This window comes from Eublepharis macularius, chromosome 9 (assembly GCF_028583425.1).
Source record: "Eublepharis macularius isolate TG4126 chromosome 9, MPM_Emac_v1.0, whole genome shotgun sequence".
Lineage (NCBI taxonomy): Eukaryota > Metazoa > Chordata > Lepidosauria > Squamata > Eublepharidae > Eublepharis > Eublepharis macularius.
The window spans coordinates 78,454,639-78,476,837 of record NC_072798.1 but is presented as its reverse complement, the minus strand read 5'-3'; the positions used below and the strand labels follow the sequence as shown (position 1 = coordinate 78,476,837).

At 43.6% G+C, this 22,199-nt stretch overlaps 1 protein-coding gene across 1 annotated transcript in view; it reads left to right on the top strand.

Moving 5' to 3' along the window:
* Positions 1–22,199, top strand: part of CTTNBP2 (cortactin binding protein 2) — a 126,574-nt gene that overhangs the window by 87,889 nt on the left and 16,486 nt on the right. Inside the window, 8 exon segments of the mRNA XM_054988126.1 lie at positions 1,887–2,156; positions 3,709–3,804; positions 4,536–4,615; positions 6,488–6,574; positions 6,668–6,767; positions 10,184–10,336; positions 11,213–11,400; positions 19,135–19,313. Of these exon segments, the coding sequence (XP_054844101.1) occupies positions 1,887–2,156; positions 3,709–3,804; positions 4,536–4,615; positions 6,488–6,574; positions 6,668–6,767; positions 10,184–10,336; positions 11,213–11,400; positions 19,135–19,313 (1,153 nt within the window).

Below are 22,199 nucleotides of genomic sequence, written 5' to 3'. Positions count from 1 at the left end.
CATGAACATGTTCATAGTTGGCTGTTTGTAGGGGCCAGCAGGCTGTCCTCCAGCCATCATCCAAGTTTGGTCAAGTTCCCTACTGCACCACTCCCAGAAACCTGACCTCAGCAGGCACCAGGAAAAGTACCGATAATAAATAATAGCTTGGCCCCAGAGCCTGGCAGCAGCCCTGGAACTTGAAGGGGTAGATCCCTACCGCACCACTCCCAGAAACCCTACCTGAGCAGGCAGCAGGAAAGGTACCAATAGTAAGTAACAGCTTGGCCCCAGAGCCTGGCAGCAGCCCTGGGACCTGAAGGGGTAGATCCATATCCCACCACACACAAAGAAAATTCAAGCTCCAATGCACTCTCCCTGTCTCTGTCAAAATGCCAACAGCAGCTGTCTCTCCCTCTCCACTGTCTGCAAAGACTAGCCAGAGCTGGGAGGCCTCCCCTCCCCCATGGTCTTTGCTCTCTTGTAACAAATTTGGAGCTCCACACTTGGAAGGAAGACCTGCCTATCAAGCTAAATTGGGCTTAGTTTGGGGTTTCCAGGGCAACAGCAGGAGTTCAGACAATCCCTGCCTACGTTGCCAAGGGAATTGATTGCAGGTGCCAGACTGTCTGGCTTGACGAACAGCAACGAACAGCAATGAACGAGGCTTGCAACGACCACCTGTTCGTTTAGAATGGGGCCTCACAAACAGCTTGTTCTCGAACAGCAGATGGGGCTGTTCATGGATTTTTTTGGTTCGTATTGCTGTTCATGCCCATCTCTAGTCCTGGGTCCTAGTCCAACACCCTAACCTCGACACCACACCAGCTGTCTTGTCTCTTTTGCTTTCCCTACTGATACTCTGCCTCAAAGATAAAGAAGGTGCTAGCAGGCAGATAATATGAGGAAAGGTGAAAAGAACCGCTCATTTGCAGCAAAAGCATGGAGGAATATACTGATGGTTTTCAAAATATTTAAAAGAAAGTGTGATTGCAAGCAAGCCAAAAAGTTCTCTTTGTCCACTCGGAGGAGGGCACAGGAATCAATGGTGGGTGCAAGGTAAGATGTACATGGAGCACCTCATTGGCTGTATAAGTAGTGCTACAGCCCTCACTTATGTAATGTTTTTCATCATGGAATCTCTGCAGCTAAGGGTTGTATTTGAGTTTTTTTTAGGTTTTGTGGTATCATATATTTGCTTAGGCATTTCAGCTTCAGAGTGTGGACATTTTCGCAGGTGGCACAGAAATAGTTCTTAAAAGGCTGTATTCCTCTATGATGACACAGTAGATACTAACCACATGGAACCCAGCATCATTTGAAACAGAATAGACTGTGAAGCAGAATAGTCTGCTTCAGTTGAGGAAGGGTCTTTCTCCAAGGGAATATTCTTCATTTAGTGGACTAGAGCCGTAAACCTGACTTCCCAACTCAGCAAATATAAAGACTTTAGTTATATCCAATTACAGTCATGCTGAATTACTTCTGGACCAAAAATGTTTCCCAATGGATTCTGCAACTACTTATGGCATTTTACACATACATACAAACACACATCAGTATGATTGCCATGCCTGATGGTTACATGCAACTGCTGTGCTATTTTTATATGTAAGTTTCTGTCTAATAAATTCGATCTTATCTGAGGCATTAACTAGTAGCCATTTTGTCCTGTTTAGTAAAATGCATTGATCACGAATGCTTGGCTCTGTAGGCAATTAAGTTTGCATTTGTATCTCAGATTTCCATTCTAGTTCCCCTCTGGGGTTACGAACTGTACTAAAGAGTAGCCCATAGCTTAGAAGATGTGTTGGTGAATGCTGTTTTGTCTTTTCTCCTTTTAGTTACTTTCTCGGTATACTATGCAGATTTTGCTACATTCCAACTCTCCCATTATATTTCAACAGATGGTCTGAAAATCCCTTTACAGATTGCAGTTGGCCAGGTAGACGACTGGTGCATGGAGGACCTTGAAATGGAAAACACCATAAGTGTGCTAAACATCCGCAAGCAGACAACATGGGATGACCTTTCAAAAACAGTGAGTCAGGCGGTGACAAACCATTTCCAAGCAGTCACCTCTGATGGATGGAGGAACCTGGAAGACTCAGCACTGAACAACACTGTGGAATCCAGCATCGGCCTCACTACCAGCAGTATATTATCCATCAAGCTTGGTATCAGCTCCTTTGCTTTGCGCAGAAAACTGTTTCCCTTGGCGTTCTGGTGGGGGCTGGGTATGATGTGACAAGTTGCTTGGTGAACAGTGCCATCACGGGCAGCCTTACCCTGGTCTGCGCCCATAGATTGACATATGTGCAGACCAGAGTGATTCTGCATCGGGCATCCAGCATTGCTTTTGGCATCCACTAGTTTGCAGAAGTTTGAACCTTCCTGCATTCATCAAGCTAATAGAAACATTAAGTATCTTTTACCCCCAGAGCCCAAAGTGTCCCTTGTTAAACTGCTTTCAGACCTGGAAAATAAAGTACTGAATAGCATATTCAATATTGTCTGGCATACCTAAGACCCCTGGGGTCCCTAAGTTAGGAGGAAAGGAGACATACAAATATGTTAAATAAATAAAAATAAAATACATAAGAGTGCCTCCTCCATCTAAATATTCTGCAGGTGGGGCTACATTGATGGCTTTATGAAGTAAATGGTCATTTATAAAACAGCAGAATGACAAAATAGTCTGACACTGCTTGCTGTGTTTATATAGTAGAGTCAAGATAAATTATCAGAGTTGTCACTGTGTCTACCAGATGTACAGTAAATTTGGATCAAAGTAGGAAGCTTAATGCCCTGACCTGGATAGCCCAGGCGAGCCTGCTCTAATCAGATCTCAGAAGCTAAGCAGGGTTGGCCTTGGTTAGTGTTTGGATGGGAGACCTCCAGCGAAGGCCAGGGTTGCAGAAGCAGGCAATGGCAAACCATCTCTGTTAGTCTCTTGCCTTGAAAACCCCACCAGGGGTCGCCATAAATCAACTCTGACTTGAGGGCACTCTCTACCACATGAAGCTTAACACTGACAATGGTTCAACTCCGTTACTTTTGTGGTATGATTGCCACTGATGTCAGCACCGGGAAGTTGTCCACATGCTTTGGATGACTCATATTTATCAGGGCATTGTATAAATCACATTTTATACATCACATTTTATACATGTGTTAGAAAGGGAGGCAGTTTTGCAGTAGCAGCCACTCCACAAATGCAACATTATATTTATAAGCTGTTTTAAACAAACAATGCCTGCAAAGATTTGGAGCCAACCTATAGGATTGGATCCAAAGCTACTCCTTCCTTGGCTAAAGGAGTTCTATCAGCAAAATGAGTCTTCCTTGAGAGAAAAAAGAACAAAATGTGTCTACTGATAGCAATGTGAGTAGAAGCATCCGTTCCGATCTCTGTCTTGGTAGCATTTGGAGACACACCATTTTATACATGTTCTGAGATGAGATTTTGGAAGCAAACAAAGATCACCTTTTTAAAGAAACATTGGCTTTATATCAGTTTAAAGCTTATGTGGATAGTTTCAGTAAACAGTAGAGAGTTTCAGCTTTTTTGTCTTGAGAACGATACATCCTGAGGTCTCAGCCAATTTTTTTTTAAAAAACACCACTTGGTGTATATAACATGTTATTGCACAAGTGTTGTCAGGTCTTCATATCCTGTTCTCTTTATTTGTAAGTAGAACTCTAATATCATTTTCCTCTTTTTAACAGGCAATATTTCATGGTCAACAGGTCAGAGGTTTCCCCAGACACCTTGGGAGTTTTTGAAAAGGAACCAGACAGAACATATAGTCATATTTTTGCTAGGTAAAAGCCTTTGTCCCTCTGTTGGTTTCACATCCTGTCAAAATGTTCTTAGTAATGGATGGTGTAGGAGTTGCTGCTCATTGTCTTCTTGAGTAATTACATGCCGCATTCTTATTAAGCTTGAAGTTCAGTTCATAAAATAACTTCCCTTAAATATCTTCCAAACGGAATCTGCTCTTGAACAAGAAAAGCAGGAATGGATTTTGAACATCATCTTTCCTTTTTGGTAGACAAACCAACTACAGATATTGTATAGCTATGATTTGAATATTCAGCTACCTTAAATCAAGTCCATCTACCTTAGTGTTGTTTAGAGCCAGTTTGGTGTAGTGTTTAAGAGCGGCAGGACTCTAATCTGGACAGCCGGGTTTGATTCCCCACTCCTCCACTTGAAGCCGGCTGAGTGACCTTGGGTCAGTCACAGATTCTCGGAGCTCTCTAAGCCCCACTGACCTCACATGGTGTTTGTTGTGGGAATAATAATAAAAATTATCAGGTACAATTGTACATTCATTATCCTTTCTTAGATCAATCCAGAGAGACTGCCTTAATCTGATAGTTCCAGATTAAGCTTGCATAACAGCTTGCCTGGCTTTTCTCTTACGAACCCTCTATGTGCCTAGAATACTTCCCAGCTCATAGAGGAGAACGGGAAATGGCCTCTGCCAGTCTCTTGTAGCTTCCACAGAGTTTAGAACTGTGTTGATGGCTGTTGTGCTTTTTCCTTCCAGGCCCTCAAGAAAGCTGCCTGCACAGTGTGGCTTACGCCTCTATGATCCATCTTCAGACACTACAGAATTACCTGAGGCTGGTAAGAAAAAGCTCAGTACTTCCCCGACCGTGTTTTTGTCACTTTTTACTACTTCTGACTGTTTCAGTAGCAGTGGACCTCTTGTATCTTCTAAGAGTTGAAGCACAACCCACATAGCTGTGCTCTTTGGCAGAAATGAGAGAGGAGCCAAGACTTCCACCACAAACTCTCTTCCCCCCCCTCTCCCTTTTTGCGCCAGGCTAAGAGCCAGATGCATGTCAGACTCTTTCAAACTGGAGGGTTCTTCACTGATCTTAGGAATATGACGACATTCACTCTGCAGCGTGGCAGAAATAATTGTCTCTTCCCTCTTCCTCTCAGAGCTTTCAACAGTTGAGGGTTATGGCTGTTTTAAATCACTGCCGTCGCACTACCTATGGCTCTGCTCCCAGGATAACATCTGTCTACAAACCTTTTATCCCTCGCTAGTTTTTCTTTTTTTGCCTAGAATAGTGAGTCAGAAAGCAACCCCTTAAAAGCAAAATCAGTGTCTGCAAAACTCTAGTACAACATATTTGTCTCCCAGTCCTTTGGCTTTAAAGAATGCAACTCTTTTAACTCTTAATATATTATTGACTTTCTCTGTGAATGCAAAATTACCATGGTTTTACTCTGACTATAACAACTTTGCTTGAGCTGCCTGCAGCTTAACATCATGTTGCCAAACTGGCCAGGACACTTCAAGGCAACCCACAAGCATGACGGCGGTCTCTCTCCAGGCCTGAATGGGAATGCTGCCCCCAAACATGAAGCTTCCAGCTATAATGGCAAATAGCTCTTGATAGGCTTGCCCTGTAATGTGTCTCTCAGAAACTGCCTGAAAAAAACAAGACTCTCAGAGGCAGCAAGTTAGCGCTTCAAGTGCATGACAGTTGAAGCAGTAGAGCTTATTTCATCCTCTGAATTCAGTGTGGAAAGCTATTTTCAGAACCCTTGGCAGGTAGTTTATGTTGCTAGGGAACTGTGGCACGAAGGCCGGATTTCAGCTGGTAGCAGCAGCAGCAGCTGTTTAAGAGCGGCAGGATTCTAATCTGGACAGCCAGGTTTGATTCCCTACTCCTCCACTTGAAGCCAGCTGGGTGACCTTGGGGGAACTGTGGAATAGCTGAAAAATGCTCTTGTGTTATGTGCAGACGTTTGGGATGCATCCTTTGTTCTGTATGTGCTCCTCTCTGGCTGCTGTTGAGGCAGCCTTCCACTATGGAGTGCATTCTTCTCACGCTCGACACTTTGGAGCTCCTTGGTCAATCTTGGTCTTGCACAATCCAAAGTGCCTAGTGTGAGAGGAAGCACGTTCCACAGCAGGAGATAGCCTCTGCTATGGCCAGAGAGAAGCACCTGTAGAACAAGGGCATGGGAGCCAAGCCACAGATAATTTTTAAAATCACATTTAAAGAACTATACAACAATTTCCATGTGCACAAGAGGGCTCTGAGCTTGTTCTTTTCAAGCGACACATACCAAACTAGTATTGAGACCGAGAGCACCGTGAAATGGCGCCTAAGCCGGCTGAGGAAAGAAAAATAAGTCAAAATTCCAGTGGGCATAACCGAACCATTAGAGGCATCTGAATTAGCTCTTTGGATCCTGACTTTTGATTCTGTAACATTCGATTAACTGTTGGAAGGATAATAACGGGAGGAGGTCTTTGTCCAGAACAGCTTTACGTTTTAAAAGTAGCTGGCTGTCAGCAATTTTCCTTGTCTTCCAGTAGATCCTATTGTTGAAGGTGTGTCAGCCATGCTTACAAGCATAACTCCATGGATTAAAAGAATTGTAGGGAATGTTCGCAAAATGCTAAACGTGTGCTTTCAGGTATTTTAAAAGAGGCCCACAGGAAGCACATATAAGCACTACTGTGTTTATCGGCAGGTGGAACAGTACCGCAGTGTTATCTTCCATGGTCCAGAAGGAAGCTTGCAGGATTATGTAGCCCACCAGATAGCCCTCTGCATGAAGGTAGGAAGATAAAAACTGTATAAGGTTTGGGGGGGGGGGAGCGAATGAGTATGTGATTAACCTTTCACTGTGTTTGTGGTCTTTTTATCACAGCATAAGCAACTGGCTTCAGGATTCAGCTGTGAAATAGTCAGAGTGAAGATAGATGCTGATTTCTCCAAGGAGCAACTTGCAGACTTGTTCATTAGTAGCGGTAAGGTTATTTCAATAAAATGGGACAGTGGGTGGGCATGGGGGGGGCGTTATAACTAGAAGTTACCATTTCGTTGTTTATAAAGGAAAGCCACTAGCTCCATTGGTGTAGTGTAGGGCAGATTTTAATAGAATTTGAAAGAAACTCCAGAGAGACAAAGGGCCACGCTGGATGAGAAATGGGAGATCTGCAAAGAGATCCCCTGTCTCTGCTGAGGGGAGGTAATTATAGGGGGGGACCTTGGAGCTAAGAGGCAGAGGATGGCAAACCTTCTGCCTCCTCCCCAATCTCGGTGTCGTTTTCCCAGTGCAAATTGTCCTATTGAAATTGCATTTTGTTTGCTGATGAAAGCATGTAGCTTCTTGTAAGACTCCTTCAGGGGGCAAATAGTTTCAATGGGAAGCTTTGGATTAGGAAAACGGCACCAGGGAAGAGGAGGAGGAAGAATTATTCACTGACCCAATCCTCTCCCTCCTCCTGACAGCTTTTTAAAGAACTACTATAAAGAGAGGGGAAAACAGAGGAAGGATCTCCAAAATCTAGTCTAGTTTGTCCCAGAGATGGATGCCTCTTGAACGGAGATGCTAATGTACCTTTCTTTTATATCTTTCTGACAAAAAGGTGGATAAGCCTGGAAATAAAACTAGTCTCCTTTGAAAAGTTCCACATTATTCAAAAGAATGACTCAAATTAAGATATAAAACTAAATTTACATGATTATTATTAGGGATGAGTAGGATTCCCTCAACATTTAATCTCCCAAGCCAAACCTTATGTCCTCCTTGACCGACAGCCCCGACGCTTCACTCTACCCTGGTCTGTTTCATACAAGACATTCACTCTGAGTGCTGCTTACCCCCTTAATCTCACTGCACTGATCGCTGTAGAGGTCTTACTGCCGGGAGATTTATGGACATTCTACACTGGCGCCTCGTATAACGATAGTCACACGGTATAAATAATAAATGAGGATGACATAACTGAGGCATTATTTGACCCCACCGTGTCTCTCTGGACGTTCTGTTTGCACTGCCCTGACATTTTTGAGCTGTGTTGGACAAACTGTGAACCTCTTCAAGAGAGTCATTCAGATTCTGAGATAGCTATTTCAGTTGTAACCATTAAGTTGATTGAAAATAGAAGCTGTCCAAATGTATGCGCCCCATGTTGTCAAATGTATCACAGGGAAATGGTTTATCCTGGAGACAGATGATAATTTTTGCATTTATTCATATATTTACAAGTGGGGGGCCACCGAAAGCTTACAGGGGGCATCTCAATTTCCCTTTATCTTCCTTCACCTCTTTTCCTTTCCTGGCAGTCCTGTAGCCTCTCCTCTTTCCCTGCTTCCTTCTCTCCTTCCCACCCACCAGCCAACCTGATTTTATCTGCCCCCCTATCTTCAGCTTTCCTTCCTTCCCTCCCCCACAGTCCCTCCCCAGGAAAAATCTGGCCATGCTGCACATTGACTGCCAGCACTGGGCCCAGTTGTGTGGTGGCCCACCACAGCTGAGCTGAGTAATGTGGGTAGTGAATCTGCCACTGGGTAATTGAGTGGTAGCCACTGATCTTGTCCCCAACAAGTTCTGCTGCTTCAGTGGACATGCATGACAGGAGAAGGGGACAGGACCCTGTTTTGGCATTTAGGTCCCTCCCATCTTCTTTCAAATTTGTAAAGATATCCCCCCGCCCCCCACTCCCATCTCTCTCTAGCTCCATTTTGCAGAACTGTAAATTCACACTCTGTGACCCAGTTTGGAATTAGAGATATGATAGCCTGCCTTCTATTCAAACGAAATGATAGAAATTCATCTACAAACAGCAACCTGCCTAACATACAATTCCTCAAAACATGGGGTTGATCCGGACAGCTTTTTTGCTCAGTCTTGTCTCCTTACTAAAGCACCCTTCCATATTTATTTGCCCATGCAAGTTCCATGATTCCCAGCACAGCCTTTATGGTGGTCAAGGGGGATTCTCTCCTTGTTTTGTATCAGCAGAAAAGCTGAATAACAACAACAATAACAACATTTGATTTATATACCACCCTTCAGGACAACTTAATGCCCACTCAGAGCGGTTTACAAAGTGTGTTATTATTATCCCCATAACAATCACCCTGTGGGGCTGAGAGAACTCTGAAAAAGCTGTCACTGACCCAAGGTCACCCAGCTGGCTTCAAGAGGAGGAACGGGGAATCAAACCTGGTTCTCCAGATAAGAGTCCTGCTGCTTTTAATCACTACACCAAACTAGCTCTAACTGGGTTCAGTCCATCGCATGCAAATGAAAAAAGACATCAGCCTCCATCGAAATCCTTTTTAGAATGTCTGAAACCAGGCTAGGGCAGGCGGTGTCCCAACCTCCTCCGGAGGGCTGTTCCAGAAAAGACTGTATTTGACTCATAGGCCATCTAATAGATTGGGGGTAGGGGTTACAGCCAGAAGAGAGCTCTGAGAAGCTTTGAGGTTCTCACAGGTTTGTACCAGAAGAGCTGAAAGAGGTCTCTTTTCTCATGGCCTCTTCTGTTGCGCTGTTGCTTGTGGTAAAACAGGTTTTGTGAACACCATAAAAAGTCTTGGCCAGAGTCAGTGGCAAGATAAATTGCACACCAGGAATGGCAATGCTTATTTTATATCACCTTCAACTTGGGGTGGGGGGATCATCTGGCCTTATTGGGTCATTGTTAATCTCTCTCAAGACAGTTTTCACATTTTTATAACACTTCTGGAACCCGATGTTTTCATTCTGCCACCCTGTTTTACAGGCTGTGGGCTGGTACTTGAGATTAATTTGCCTTCTGTTTTCTCGGGTGCTATGTTGAAAAGTGCTGAAGTGGAGTTTTAGGATTCTTAGGGTGGCTTTGAAATTGCTGCATTTCCTGTGTCCGTCTTCCATTTCGAGAAGTTTATTATTGCAATAATCAGGGCTTTTTTTCTGGGAAAAGAGGTGGTGGAACTCAGCGGGTTGCCCTCGGAGAAAATGGTCACATGGCTGGTGGCCCCGCCCCCTGATCTCCAGACAGAGGGGAGTTGAGATTGCCCTCTGCACCGCTGAGGGCAATCTCAGCTGTCTGAAGATCAGGGGTCGGGCCACCAGCCATGTGACCATTTTCAAGAGGTTCCGGAACTCCATTCCACCGCGTTCCTGCTGAAAAAAAGCCCTGGCAATAATTGATACCGTCATCCATCTGATCCATCTCTTTTCTTGCTTAACCATGGCTCAGAAACTGCCCGGCATTACCTCTACACCAGCCCTCAGTGTTTAAGTGGTACAAAATCCACACATCCTCCAACCTAAAAGATGTCAACATGAAAGTACCTGCAATCTTTAATATATGCTTATGTAAAATGCATTTTTTAATAAAGGAATGGAGAGATTTTCGTCTGCTAAGTTATGAGCTGTTTGTTTTTCCAGCTTGCCTGATCCCAGTGAAACAGCCTTCAGTAAGCAAGAGAATCATTGTCATTCTGGAGAGTTTGGAGAAGGCTTCATTGTTGGAATTGCTGGGGGAGTTTCTGCAGCCTCTTGAAAACCGCGGTGCTGATAACCCCTGTACTTTAAAGAAAGGTACAAAACGTTCTAAAATCCGCCGTACTTGCTGTCGTGGTTGTCTTGCAAATTAACTTTTAAAGAACAAAATTGCATTTTCCCCCCTTTTGCATTCCATTTAAAGACATATCAATATATGCCAGGGGTCAGCAGCCTTTTATGATTAGAGCCAGATTACATTAAAATTTGGAGCTAGAGATCAATAAAGAGCCAGTATAAGAAAGCCCATTTGCGTACTGAAAATGTACAACTTAGGTGCAAGTACCAAGTCAGTACTGACATTGCATCACGGTGTTTTCTTGGCAGACTTTGTTATGGGGTGATTTGCCCTCCAGTCATCTACACTTTACCCCCAGGAAACTGGGTACTCGTTTTACTGACCTCAGAAGGATGGAAGGCTGAGTCAACCTTGAGCCGGTTATCTGAACCCGGCTTCTGCCAGGATCGAACTCAGGTTGTGAGCAGAGCTTGAGCTGCAGTACTGCCGCTTACCACTCTGCGCCACTTAACATTACTGATAATTGACCTGTTGATTGAGAATTTCTGCCACGTGCAGCTAGTTGTTGTGAGTCCTTTATTAGAAAGTACGATACGGTACGAGATCTCATGATGAGTAATAAATAATATATACATGGTTCACACTTGGAATCACTGGCACCTTTATAATTTCCTAAAAATCTTTGCCAGCTATTCCCTTTGCGTACTGGTTATTCTAGCTTCCCACTTACCCTCCAATATAATCCAGCTTAAAGATTTCCTTCTGTATTTTAAAGAGCTGTATTTGGTTCTGTTCTGAGCCATGTTTGGCTCTAGAGCCATAGATTACTGACCCCAGATACATGCCATTTAAAATATCTTTTAAACTTCTGTCTATTTTTACTTTTTTTTGGTTAGCCAGTGGAGTGTCTGATGCATACTACTTCCATGAGAACTGCTTCCTTATGGGGACCATTGCAAAATCTCGGCTTCAGGGCTCTGACCTAATAGTCCAGCAGCATTTCCTGTGGGTCCAGCTCCGGTGCGACGGGGAGCCAATCCATGGCCTCCTCCAGAGATTCTTACGGAGGAAGGTTTTAAGCAAGGTAGGAACATGCGTACTTGATTGTGAATTTATTGTGCACCGCAGGGGATGTTCAGCATTATTTGTGGGGAGGGAAAATGAAGGGGAGGATTTGAAGAATGCCAGCTCTTCCATTTTGAAGGACAAAGGAAATGAATCATTGTGAAGAGCAGCCGCAACATTACTTCCCAGCTGCTGTGATTGGCATAGGAAAGCTGACTGAGCCTGGGAGAAAAACCTCAGAAGGGACTTCACAGGGGTTTCGTGAAGATTCACCCACACCCCATACCCTGTGGATCTCCCATTGCAAAGTTACACGTTGAACTTTTGAAAGGTCTTGGATTATGGGATGGTGGTTGAAGTTACCAGACAATGGAGGCTGTCTCTTTCTGCTGCAGTTAGCCCCATTAAAGTCTCTAGTAATGATTGGATCCAACGGTTTCCACCCACGGATCATGACGTTCACCTCCCCCACACACATATACTGCAGCTCAAAATATCCCCCCAAAGGTTGGTTCTGGGGGATAAGAGATCCTCAGGAACTGTTTTTGGGGAGGCACATAGGGCTGTAGTGGGAGGGGGAGACAAGATAGTCATGCTCCTTGGGAACTGTCTGTTGGATCCATTCCATTGTCTTTGAGTAGGCATCCATATTGGTTTCCATCTCTTATCTGTGCAGAGGGGAAAACTGCAGGTTGAGAGTCTGACTCCAGGCAGTGACTCAAAAACCTGCTGCACTTCAGTTAGGGGGTTTTTTTCTTCTGACTGTAGGTTTCAGCAGCATAGAAAATCCAAAAACCTGGTGCGTTACTTCCGGAAGATGGCTCCTCATCCATTCCCCTTAGAATCATAAATCACTCATTTAGACTGCAACTGGAGTGCTTTCCAGCACATAGCCTAGACAGCGCTGTTTTCGAGCCTTTTACAATGCTATCTATGCAGCATTGCACCCAGTTAAGCCCACTGAAATCAATGGGCTTAGAAGGGTGTAACTCCGCTTAGGATGGCACAGCTAGAGATGCTAAAAAAATCTTCCAGAGTGCACGACAGATAAAAAGTCAATTCTTCGCTGCAGAACCGTTCGGAGGGGCAGAAGTCCAAAGGGTTGCAGCTCTGAGTCTGTGAAACTGGAAGGGTTACGATATTGAGACAAGCTGAGCTGCTTGCGATTGAGACCCAAGTGAACTTTGTATTTATAGATCACTTTACGAGTGTTCAGAGCAAAGTAAGCAGGTCCTATTGCCCCTCTGTGGCAGGCAGAGAAGACTGAGCCTGTGTGCCAAACACGCTGGGAATTCCACGAAGGGTGTTTCCAGGGATTTTTATTTTTACTTTAATTAGCAGTGCAGAGGACCTCAGTTTGGATCGGGGCTGTGAGGGGAGATGGGTTGAGCCTTCCTCTGATGCCATTTTCCCAACCTGAAAAGGCCCTGCAGAGCTCCTGTTTGCCTCAGAGCCAAGCCACACGTGACAAATGACACTTGCCTGGCAAGTGAACAGACTCACGTAGTGATCAAGTGGAGCGCAAGTGGAGGGCAAGTGAATAGGGAGGAATACACGTGAGTTTGTTCACTTGCCAGGCAAGTGTCATTTGTCACGTGTGGCTTGGCTCTCAGTGTACTGTACTGTTTGTGCTCATAGGGCAAATAGTAGCTCCCTGGGCCATTCCAGGTTGTTAAAGTGGCATGAGAGGAAAGTTTAGTTTGTTCTCCCCACTCTGCTTCTCTCACTCCATGCTCTCAGTCTGAATTAGACCTTGCACGCCCTTCTATTTAAAGGGTGGGAGAGAACACACCGAGAGCTTCATTCACAGGACCCCTCTGGTTTGACCCAGAGGAACTGGCTCACATCCATCTGTCTGTGGAATTTATTTACTTTATTTATATACTGCCTTTCTGCCCAATGGGGACTCAAAGCAGCTTACATCATTCTCCTCTCCTGCGTTTTATCCTCTTAACAACCTTGTGAGGTGGGCTAGGCTGAGAATGTTTGACTGGCCCAAGGTTGCCTAGTAAGCTTCCATCCAACAGGAGCTGCTCCGGAAATACAATTGCTCACACAAAAAAACCAACTATCCAGAGTAAACCATATATAATTCAAATATCAAGCATTTTATAATACATACAAAGTGCAGAAGTGCTTCAGTGCTAACAGTCAATGACATTAATCAATACAATTGTTAACATATCCAACTGGTGGAAAAGTACAAAGACAGTTTCATATAGTCTCCAGAATGTGCACAGGCATTCAGTAATACATAAGGGGAATTGTAAGTCTCAGTCTCTGCGGCTTATGCCTGCAGGAATCTGGGTTAAAGTCCCCCTTAAATAAACATGCCAGAGTATAATGTCTTATAGTCTCTAGAATGCACACAAGCATTCAACAACACTTTATCAGATGACAGTCTTTGTAGCATACGCCTACATAAATCAACGTGTAACTTTGTAATAAGACAAGCCACGTCAAGCCACGCCTACGGGTTTTGCCAGCATAGAATCTTCTCCCCGTTTCGTCCACTCACTTCTTCATAGGCATATTAATTCATAACATTTATCTTCAAGCACCCCACCATGTTGGTTAGCTCAGGACGGTCTGACGACAGTCTGACATTCAGTAAGCTTTCATGGCAGAGCATGGATTTGAACCTGGTTCTCCCAGATACTAGTCTGAAACTCTAACCATTATTCCATGCTGGCTCTCACCCAGGAATTTGTAGAGCAGGAGTTCCCTGTCGCTCCCTTCTGTAGCCCACTGAGTCATCATAAATTTTGTTCCTGGTGGCCAAGCAGACTTTCAGGAACAGCATAAGAACATAAAGTACATAAGAGAAACCATGTTGGATCAGGCCAATGGTCCATCCTGGCCAACACTCTGTGTCACACAATGGCCAAAAACCAGGTGTCATCAAGAGGTCTGCCAGTGGGGAAGGGACACCAGAAGCCCTCCCACTGATTGCCCATCACTGCCCTAGACAGAGAGCTCCATCTATACCTTGTGGCTAATAGCCACTGATGGACCTCTGCTCCATATGTTTATCCAATCCCCTCTTGAAGCTGTCTATGCTTGAAGCTGCCACCACCTCTTGAGGCAGTGAATGAGGGGCAAAGTTGGAGGGAGGGCTGCAGTGGGAGGGGGATCAGTGTAAATTGCCAACCCCTCTTCCATAAACAGAAGTCCTGCTTGGTCAAAGGAAACATGTCAGTGTTTTATAGCTACCTGGTGATTTCTTGAATTAAAATTTAAAATTCTCTTAACCACTTGGCTGCAGAATGTATTTTGTGATTCTGGACAAATTGGTATTGTGGTATTCAAGATAGGCTTGAACATATGCAGGCAATATATCTGATAAAATCTTCAAAGCCGGAAGGGTGGTCTGTAGGATTGGCCGGGAGCCCTACCCTTTGGCTAGCAGAAGCTGAAAGATGATGCAAATGTATGCAGATGTGCTTGATTTGCATGGTGGATGCAGAACTTGGGTTGCCTTGGTGCAAAATGTAAATGTGAGCAAGTGTTTTAAACGCTGGCGTGCATAGCCTTGGAGATGATATTTTCTTTTTGAAAGCAGTTTCCGCCCAAGAGCCACAACGGAACCATTAAAACTGTGCTGAAAAATAAGCCTCTGTATGCAGCAGGTCTCCTGACTCTGGCTGCACATCACAAAGGGCTGCTTCTAATGAGATTAGGAAGAACACGAGTTCTCTCTTAGGAAAGGGCTTCCTTTTTGGCTCTCGCCTGAAAGCACAGCCTTGTCTCTCGCCTGAACACTTGCGCTTGGTTCTCCCGTCATATCCCAGCTTTGTCTCCCTCTTCGTTGAAAGTGTTTTCTGTCCCCTAGGAGTGTTTTTATTGAAAGCAGAAAAAGGGAAATAGAGTTGTGTGTGTAAAGGCACAGAAAGAAATAGTAGGAAATTAGCAAACCAGCACAATGAAAAATTGAACGTACAGTTAGCAGCAGCTGGCTCTCCCTGTGTGGGAATTTCATTCCCCAGTACTTCCGTACTGCTATTGTTACAGAACAACTGAGCCGTGTTTTTTGCCAGAAAATTTATTGACACTGAAAATAAGGCTAATATTGACTGTGAAATGGTTGAATCTTGCACTGGGTGGTCCTCTGAGAACTCATTACGGCCAATTAATCTGTATCTTTCCTGTTGCCATAAGGTACAGGAAGAGAAAGTTTGAGTCTGCAGTAAGAAAATGTGTTAATAAATATGCATGAGTCCCGGTGTAGCTGGATGTATCACAGGGAAATGGTTCAACCTGGAGACAGATAATAATTTTTGCATTTATACATATATTTACAAAGCCACCAAAAGCTTTCAGGGGGCATCTCAATGTATAGGGGGCTAGAAGCCACTTTGCTTTCGTTGTCATAAAAATACTAATCGTGAGTCAGACTCACTTCCTTTGTGCTCACGTCTTAGAGGCCCAAATAGCTGAAAGCACTTAAGGCTGCTTTCAAGTGTAAGCTTTTCCACTCTTCTATTTTTATTTATTTATATATTTATACCATGCTTTTCACCCTAATGGAAAGCCAAAGCAGCTTACAGCATCATTCTCTCCTAAAGGTCCAAGGTCTTGCAGCAAGCTTTTGGGGCAGAGGCGGGAATCAAATCTGGTTTCCCAGATCCTAGTATGACACTCTGAACAAGTATACCAGCCTACTCTCTAAAACTAGAAATTGATTCTCTGTTAAAAAGGAGACTCTGGGTTCTCAGTAATGTTTGGGTTCTGATACTATGGATACTGTGGATTTTGATAGGGCTGAGTAAGTTATTAAACCCTTCAGTTACTCTCAGATAGGTTAGCTGTCGTTCTTTGACCTGAAGATATCAGATTTTTAACGCTGGTCTACATCTCTGTTGTTCGAATTCTTATCTGCGGGTGATGTTTCCTTCAGTTATATTCAATTTGATCCCATCTTCTCAGATCAAAGCAAGTCAACATACAAACTCTGTGCACAGATTGAACATTTAGATCTGGTTGGCATGTTCGTCGGTTTCGGCCAGACAAATATTGCCGGTTGAATGCCTCTTATGATCAGTGGTCAAATGCAACTGCATAGGTGGCAGCTTACCTTTTTTTAAAAAATCATTATAGTATAATATGTTAGGAAGAGCAGGAGGGAAAGCTTTCAAAGGAAACACTGGGCAGGCAGATACAAGCCTAGCACCGTAGGACTGGAACATACACATCAGAACAGGAACACAATGGAAAAGGTCATTTCCTGGCAGTGCCCGTGATACAGGACCTAGGAAAAACCTCTTCCGTGCTCTTTTTGCTTTCTTTACTTTAATTTCACTTCCCCCCCCCAAATATGTCTAACCGTAGTAATCTAACTCCAGTGCTCTATGATAAATGTCAAACAGAAGATCTATTTGGTGAACCTTTGGTATTTTTATGAAACCAAAAATAATGACAATTCTTTATTATCACTATTATAATGATAATAATAATAGACTGATTTGGCTGTACTTTAGTGGCAGAGCACATGCTTTCCATGTAGAAGGTACCAGTTACAAAGATTAGGGAGTAGACAGTGTGAAAGACCTCTAGCTTAGATCCTGAAGAAGTGTTGCCAGCCAGGGGTAGACCACACTCAGTTTAATAGGCTAAGGATCTGACCCATTATAAGGCAGTTTCATGTGTTCATTTAGTTCAGGGAGGAACTGTGGCTCACTGGTTTAGCATTTATTTTGCATGTCAAAAGTTGCAGGTTCAAACCCCGTTATCTCCATGGGTGATATGAACAATCTCCTCTTAAGGAGAGGAGTTAAGGAGAGATTGTTAAGGAGGACTATTGTCTACTCTTACTCGCCGGTAAGAGTAGACAATAGTGACAGCTTCGTGTATGTCAAATGAGGTTTCATTTCATTTTTCTTTATTTGTTTGTCTGTTTGAAACATTTATTAGCCACCTTTCTACTTTGCAGGAACTCAAGGCAATTTACAATATAAATAAAATAACAGTCTTAAAATGAATAAATGAAAGTTTAAAAATATGGGACTGCCCATGAACATAAAAAGAAAGTTAATTAAAAAGCAGTCCTAAATAGAAATGTCTCCAGCTGCCTCCTGAAGGTTATCCAAACCTGTGGCCAGGTAGCATAACATGTGAGCTGAGGCAGTAGAAAAGAGCAAGAGTCCAGTAGCACCTGTAAGACCAACAACATTTGTGGTAGAGTATGAGCTTTCGAGAGCCACAGCTCACTTCTTCAGATATAACTACAATATGAGTCCATCTGTCCTTTTATCTTGGGGAGTGGAGGGATTGCAGAAGCCAAATGATAATAACCGGTGAATGACAATGGCAGGTGTGATTGGATAGGGTGGGGTATGCAGACGGGTAGTGGGTGTGGAGAAATCAGCTTTGGTAATGAGACAGGAAGCCCACGTTTCAATTCAGTCCAAGTGGATGCATTGTCGGTAGCAGCTGAGAAATCTGCTAGAGTCTGAGCTGCATTGTTTGTTCCTGTGTAAAGTTACAGGTGTGGCTGTCACATTCCCAAGCCTGCCTAGGCAAGAAGGTTTAAACAGTGGTGGGGTGGCCTTTGTATGAATGCCTTGCCTCGTGCTGTGTAATGTTGTGCTTTAATTCCTCTGGAGGTGGTGTCACCTTATGAATAATTTCGGTTGTGGGCAAGTGGCACAGCTAGGATTTCTGGAATAGCTCTGGTGGGAATTAAGCACAAAAGCTCCCTATCAAACCAGGTCCCTGTGCCTCTTAGATTGTATTTATGATGCATATAGTTCATTGTGAACTTTTGTGCAATGCCTGTTGAAATGAATAAGAGCATCACTCCTGTGCAAACATTGTCTAATATTAGAAGGCTTGCTCAAGAAATGTTCCCTGTGGTTTGTACCCAGGACTGCCACTGTCAGGTCAAAATAAAAATATTTGGCTGTTTCAGATATAATAAATTTGGCCCACATCGGCATCTGAAGCGCTGCGCAAAATGAAGGCAAAATGAAATGTGATGCTGAGAGGTCTGTGAAAGGATCTCCCAGCATTTTCAATGAAGCAGAGCCCAGTTTCAGACTGGCACTATGGGATAGAGAGGGGGGGGCACTTAGTCCTTCCATCCAGTGTGGTTTTGCAGTTGGAATTGACCTTCTCCATGCTGCTATTAGTCTTGAAACGGAAAAGACCAAAAGAGACTCTCCAGTTCCTCCTCTTTCCAGGGCTAATTGCAGGCTGGTGTGTCTGTTTTGATCAACACACACACACACACACACACACACACCAAGCATGGAAGATGAAACTTCTCTCTCACCTGCACAGTGGCTGTTTCAAACCAGGGCAGTTTTTGCTCCTTTAACATGCGGAAGAGATCCATTCACAGGTCTGCCCATGTTCTGTCTAGTAAGGAACTTCAGCTTGGAGCAGCAGTTCCGTAGACCTTGTGCTGCTGTCCTGTGTACTGACTCGAGCCCAGCAGACAAAAATGTACATGACTTTATTTCTCCCTGCTTGATCTCTTGGCACAATGACTCACGGGTGAGAGGGAGTAAACTGACACCACTGAAGACCGTTGTGTCTGAGGCGATACAAAAGGGATGAATATCCTTTCAGTGGTAGATCACACACACCTTGAAATCACTGTTGGATGCTATAATTTTCAGGTGGTAATCATGGATATTTGATTTTTAAAAAAACGGAATCTGCTTCTCGTGTGCAACAACTGTGAAATTGCTTTTCTTCTTCAAGGAGGTAAGAGACCACCGCCAAACTGAACCATCTGTTTATTCTCCCACAGTTCAGAGGTAAAATGCCTCCTCCGTGTGATCCGGTGTGCAAGATGATGGAGTGGATCCTTGCAGTCTGGCACCAGCTGAACTCGTGCTTGTCACGGCTGGGCGCACCCGAAGCACTAATTGGGCCAAAGCATTTCTTTTCTTGTCCAGTGGTGCCTGGTCACAGCCATGCCACAGTGAAGTAGGTCTTCAGTTTCATCTTGGTCAATTCTGCAACGTAGCAAAATCCTTAAACTACTTCCATCCCTAACCTACCACCAGTAATAATCCATTTGGGTTTTTTTTTTACCCCAATTCATTATCATTGATTGCAATTGCTAAATCTTAGCACCAAATTTCATTCCTGGGTGAGTAGGATTGGTCAACAGAAGGAGTATATTCTGTTCCTTGATTTAAGAACTAAGGTAGTATCCAACCAATCACAAGGGCTGGTGGAAGGAAGAGAGAGTATTTCACCCAGTCTGCATGGCTTGTTTGTTTTTGTTTTTTGTTAAATACATAAACCCGAACAAGGCTGTTAATGAGAGGACGTTTTGGAGGTCATTAATTCACAGGATTGTCGTAAATTGGAAGGGATTTGACAGCACAAAACAGACACATAAATACTTGCAAAGAGCATTAGGCTTTCCCTCCACCACACAAATGAATGGTGAACCTGTTCATACGTAAATGCCATGTGTTCAGTGAACTGCATGGGGCACTCTGCGGCTCTGCTTTCTGTTCTGGCGATCATTCAGTGAAGAAGTAATGGTGTTAAGTATGTATGTAGCCTCCAACTATTTAGAACCCTAAAAGCTCAAAACAGATGGCCCCTGGTGAAAATGTAGACTCGCATGAATCGGAAGCATGGCTTCAGTGACCTGCGTACATGTTTACCTCTATCCATGACTACCACTACTTTTAGCACACCCATGTGGTCAGCATATGACCTGAATGTTGAAATCTCAGCTCAGCAGCCCTGGATAGTTTCCCCCAGATTTCTGCCCTCCGCTCAGCTCTTAGCCAGTAGAATGGGAACAGGATGAATCTACTTTTGCACAAGTTACTGGGAAGGTGGGAATGTTGCTATGTCTCAACTTGCTACACAAATTAACAATCATTTAAATAGAGAAATATTTCAATATGGTCTGAGATCACTGCACTGCACGAGTCGTCATGTTTAAATATTTATTTGCCCAGTAAATAAAACGAGAGTGAGCAGGCTAAAAATAAACAAGCTGCAAAATTGCACTCGCCTGTCTTGAAAACATCAGTAGTGTTGATATATTGAACAACCATGCTTTGTTTCTCGAAGAAGGAAGCGCTTAGCCTTCGTTGGCAAATTGTATGTTTACATAGAAAGAGCAAAAGAACTAAAATATTTGAAACTCGGGTCATGGCATTAAAGGTGCTGCTTTTAAAAAATGTGTTATCTTCATTCTACAGTCCTTCCACCCATTTCCCTACTCCCATTTCCAGTTTCCTGTCCCTAATCCCTCGGTATTATTATTTTTGGCTTCTCTTCAGATGTCTGCTTCAATCATATTTTATAAGCTAGAACCTTGGAAGCAAACAAAGAGGGCTTTGGTTATCTATGCCTCTATCTGTTCTGTTTTAATCCACATTAAAGTACCATTTAAAGACAGTCACACAAGGTGACTATATTCTAAGGAGGGCAGGGCTCCTGCATCTTGGCATTTGCTCAGGGTATTGGTAGAAACTCATGCATACTGATTCAGTGAGGCCAAATCCAGCAACGCAAATGAGTGGACCCCATTTGTCCTTGTGACACACAGTAGGTTGAAGCTTCACACTTTTTCTGCTAGTGCTAGATGGAGGATGGATGGGACCCTCCCAAAAAAGATTATGATGGGGGCTGTGAGAGCCACTTGAACAGAAAGCCATGGAGGACAACAGGGAATGAACTGAGAAAGGGGGGGGTCAGCCAAGATTGTCCCTCCTCTCTTGTGCTAGCTGATAAGATCCAACCTACTGGGGGAAATATCCTCCAGGGCTAGCATGAACGACAGACCCTACATAGAGGGGCTATAGGAACGTATTGACTTGGGGATTATTTTTCAGTTACTGCTTCATGCCTTTATGGTTTAGTCTCAAAGCACTGGATGACAAAATTAGAAATCTCCAATGGGAATGTATCCTTTATATCCTACTGATGGATTGCCACCATTATTTCTGACAGGGCTTCTGTGCTTTGAACTCCTGTTCAATTAAGCATAAGTTCAATAGTAATCCCCGCTCCCCCCCACCATGTATTTCCAAGATGGAAAAATCTTCCTGTGTTAAATTTCTGACTCTAAGCAGGTGGCCAGGTTACGTATGCTGAGTCATTCAGAAAACAGGCCGCTACAGTCCATTTCAGAGATAATGAAGAAATGTCTTAAGGTATCTACTGGACAATGAGTAGTTCCAAGCTTCAGTCAAGCTTCCTCTGGTGCCATTATTTCAGAAAACTCAGCAAGATTACTTACCTAACCTACTTCTCTGGATTTGAAAGAGATTTTTCGTGCAAATTGTTGGTGTGTGTGTGTTTTTTCATTTGTTCTCCCAACCACCCACTGTTTTCTGCTTCAGAAATGGGATGCAGTTCAAGGCCAGGGTGTTGGGCACGTGTTAGAAATGTCCTGTGTAAACTTGGGGCTTCCTTACTTTTTAAAGCGAAAAGCTGTCCTTAATTTCTATAAAGCCAGCGCTTTATAGAACTCCTTCATAGAGTTACGCATATGAAAGGTTGTACTGATTTAGTGTTGAGGGAAAGTCACTGAAATTCCAGGAGGCTTTTCTTTGGGATTCATGTGTTTTGGGTTGGGGGGTCTGCGGTTCAAATTAATCTGGGGTGGGAAAGTGGCAGAATGTGGTACTAATTTCCAAAACACCTCAGGGTGCTCCCAGATGTAACACTTCTTAGAGTATTTCTCACCCACATTCTGAAAGCTGTGTAAATACTACTGTTGTGCCCAAACAGTGACAGTTGCTCTAAATTCTTTGAATTAGAACTACTTTTTCTGTTTTGAGTGTACTGTTTTGTCTGGGAGCAACATCTTCAGATCTTTTAGTTCAAAGATAAAGA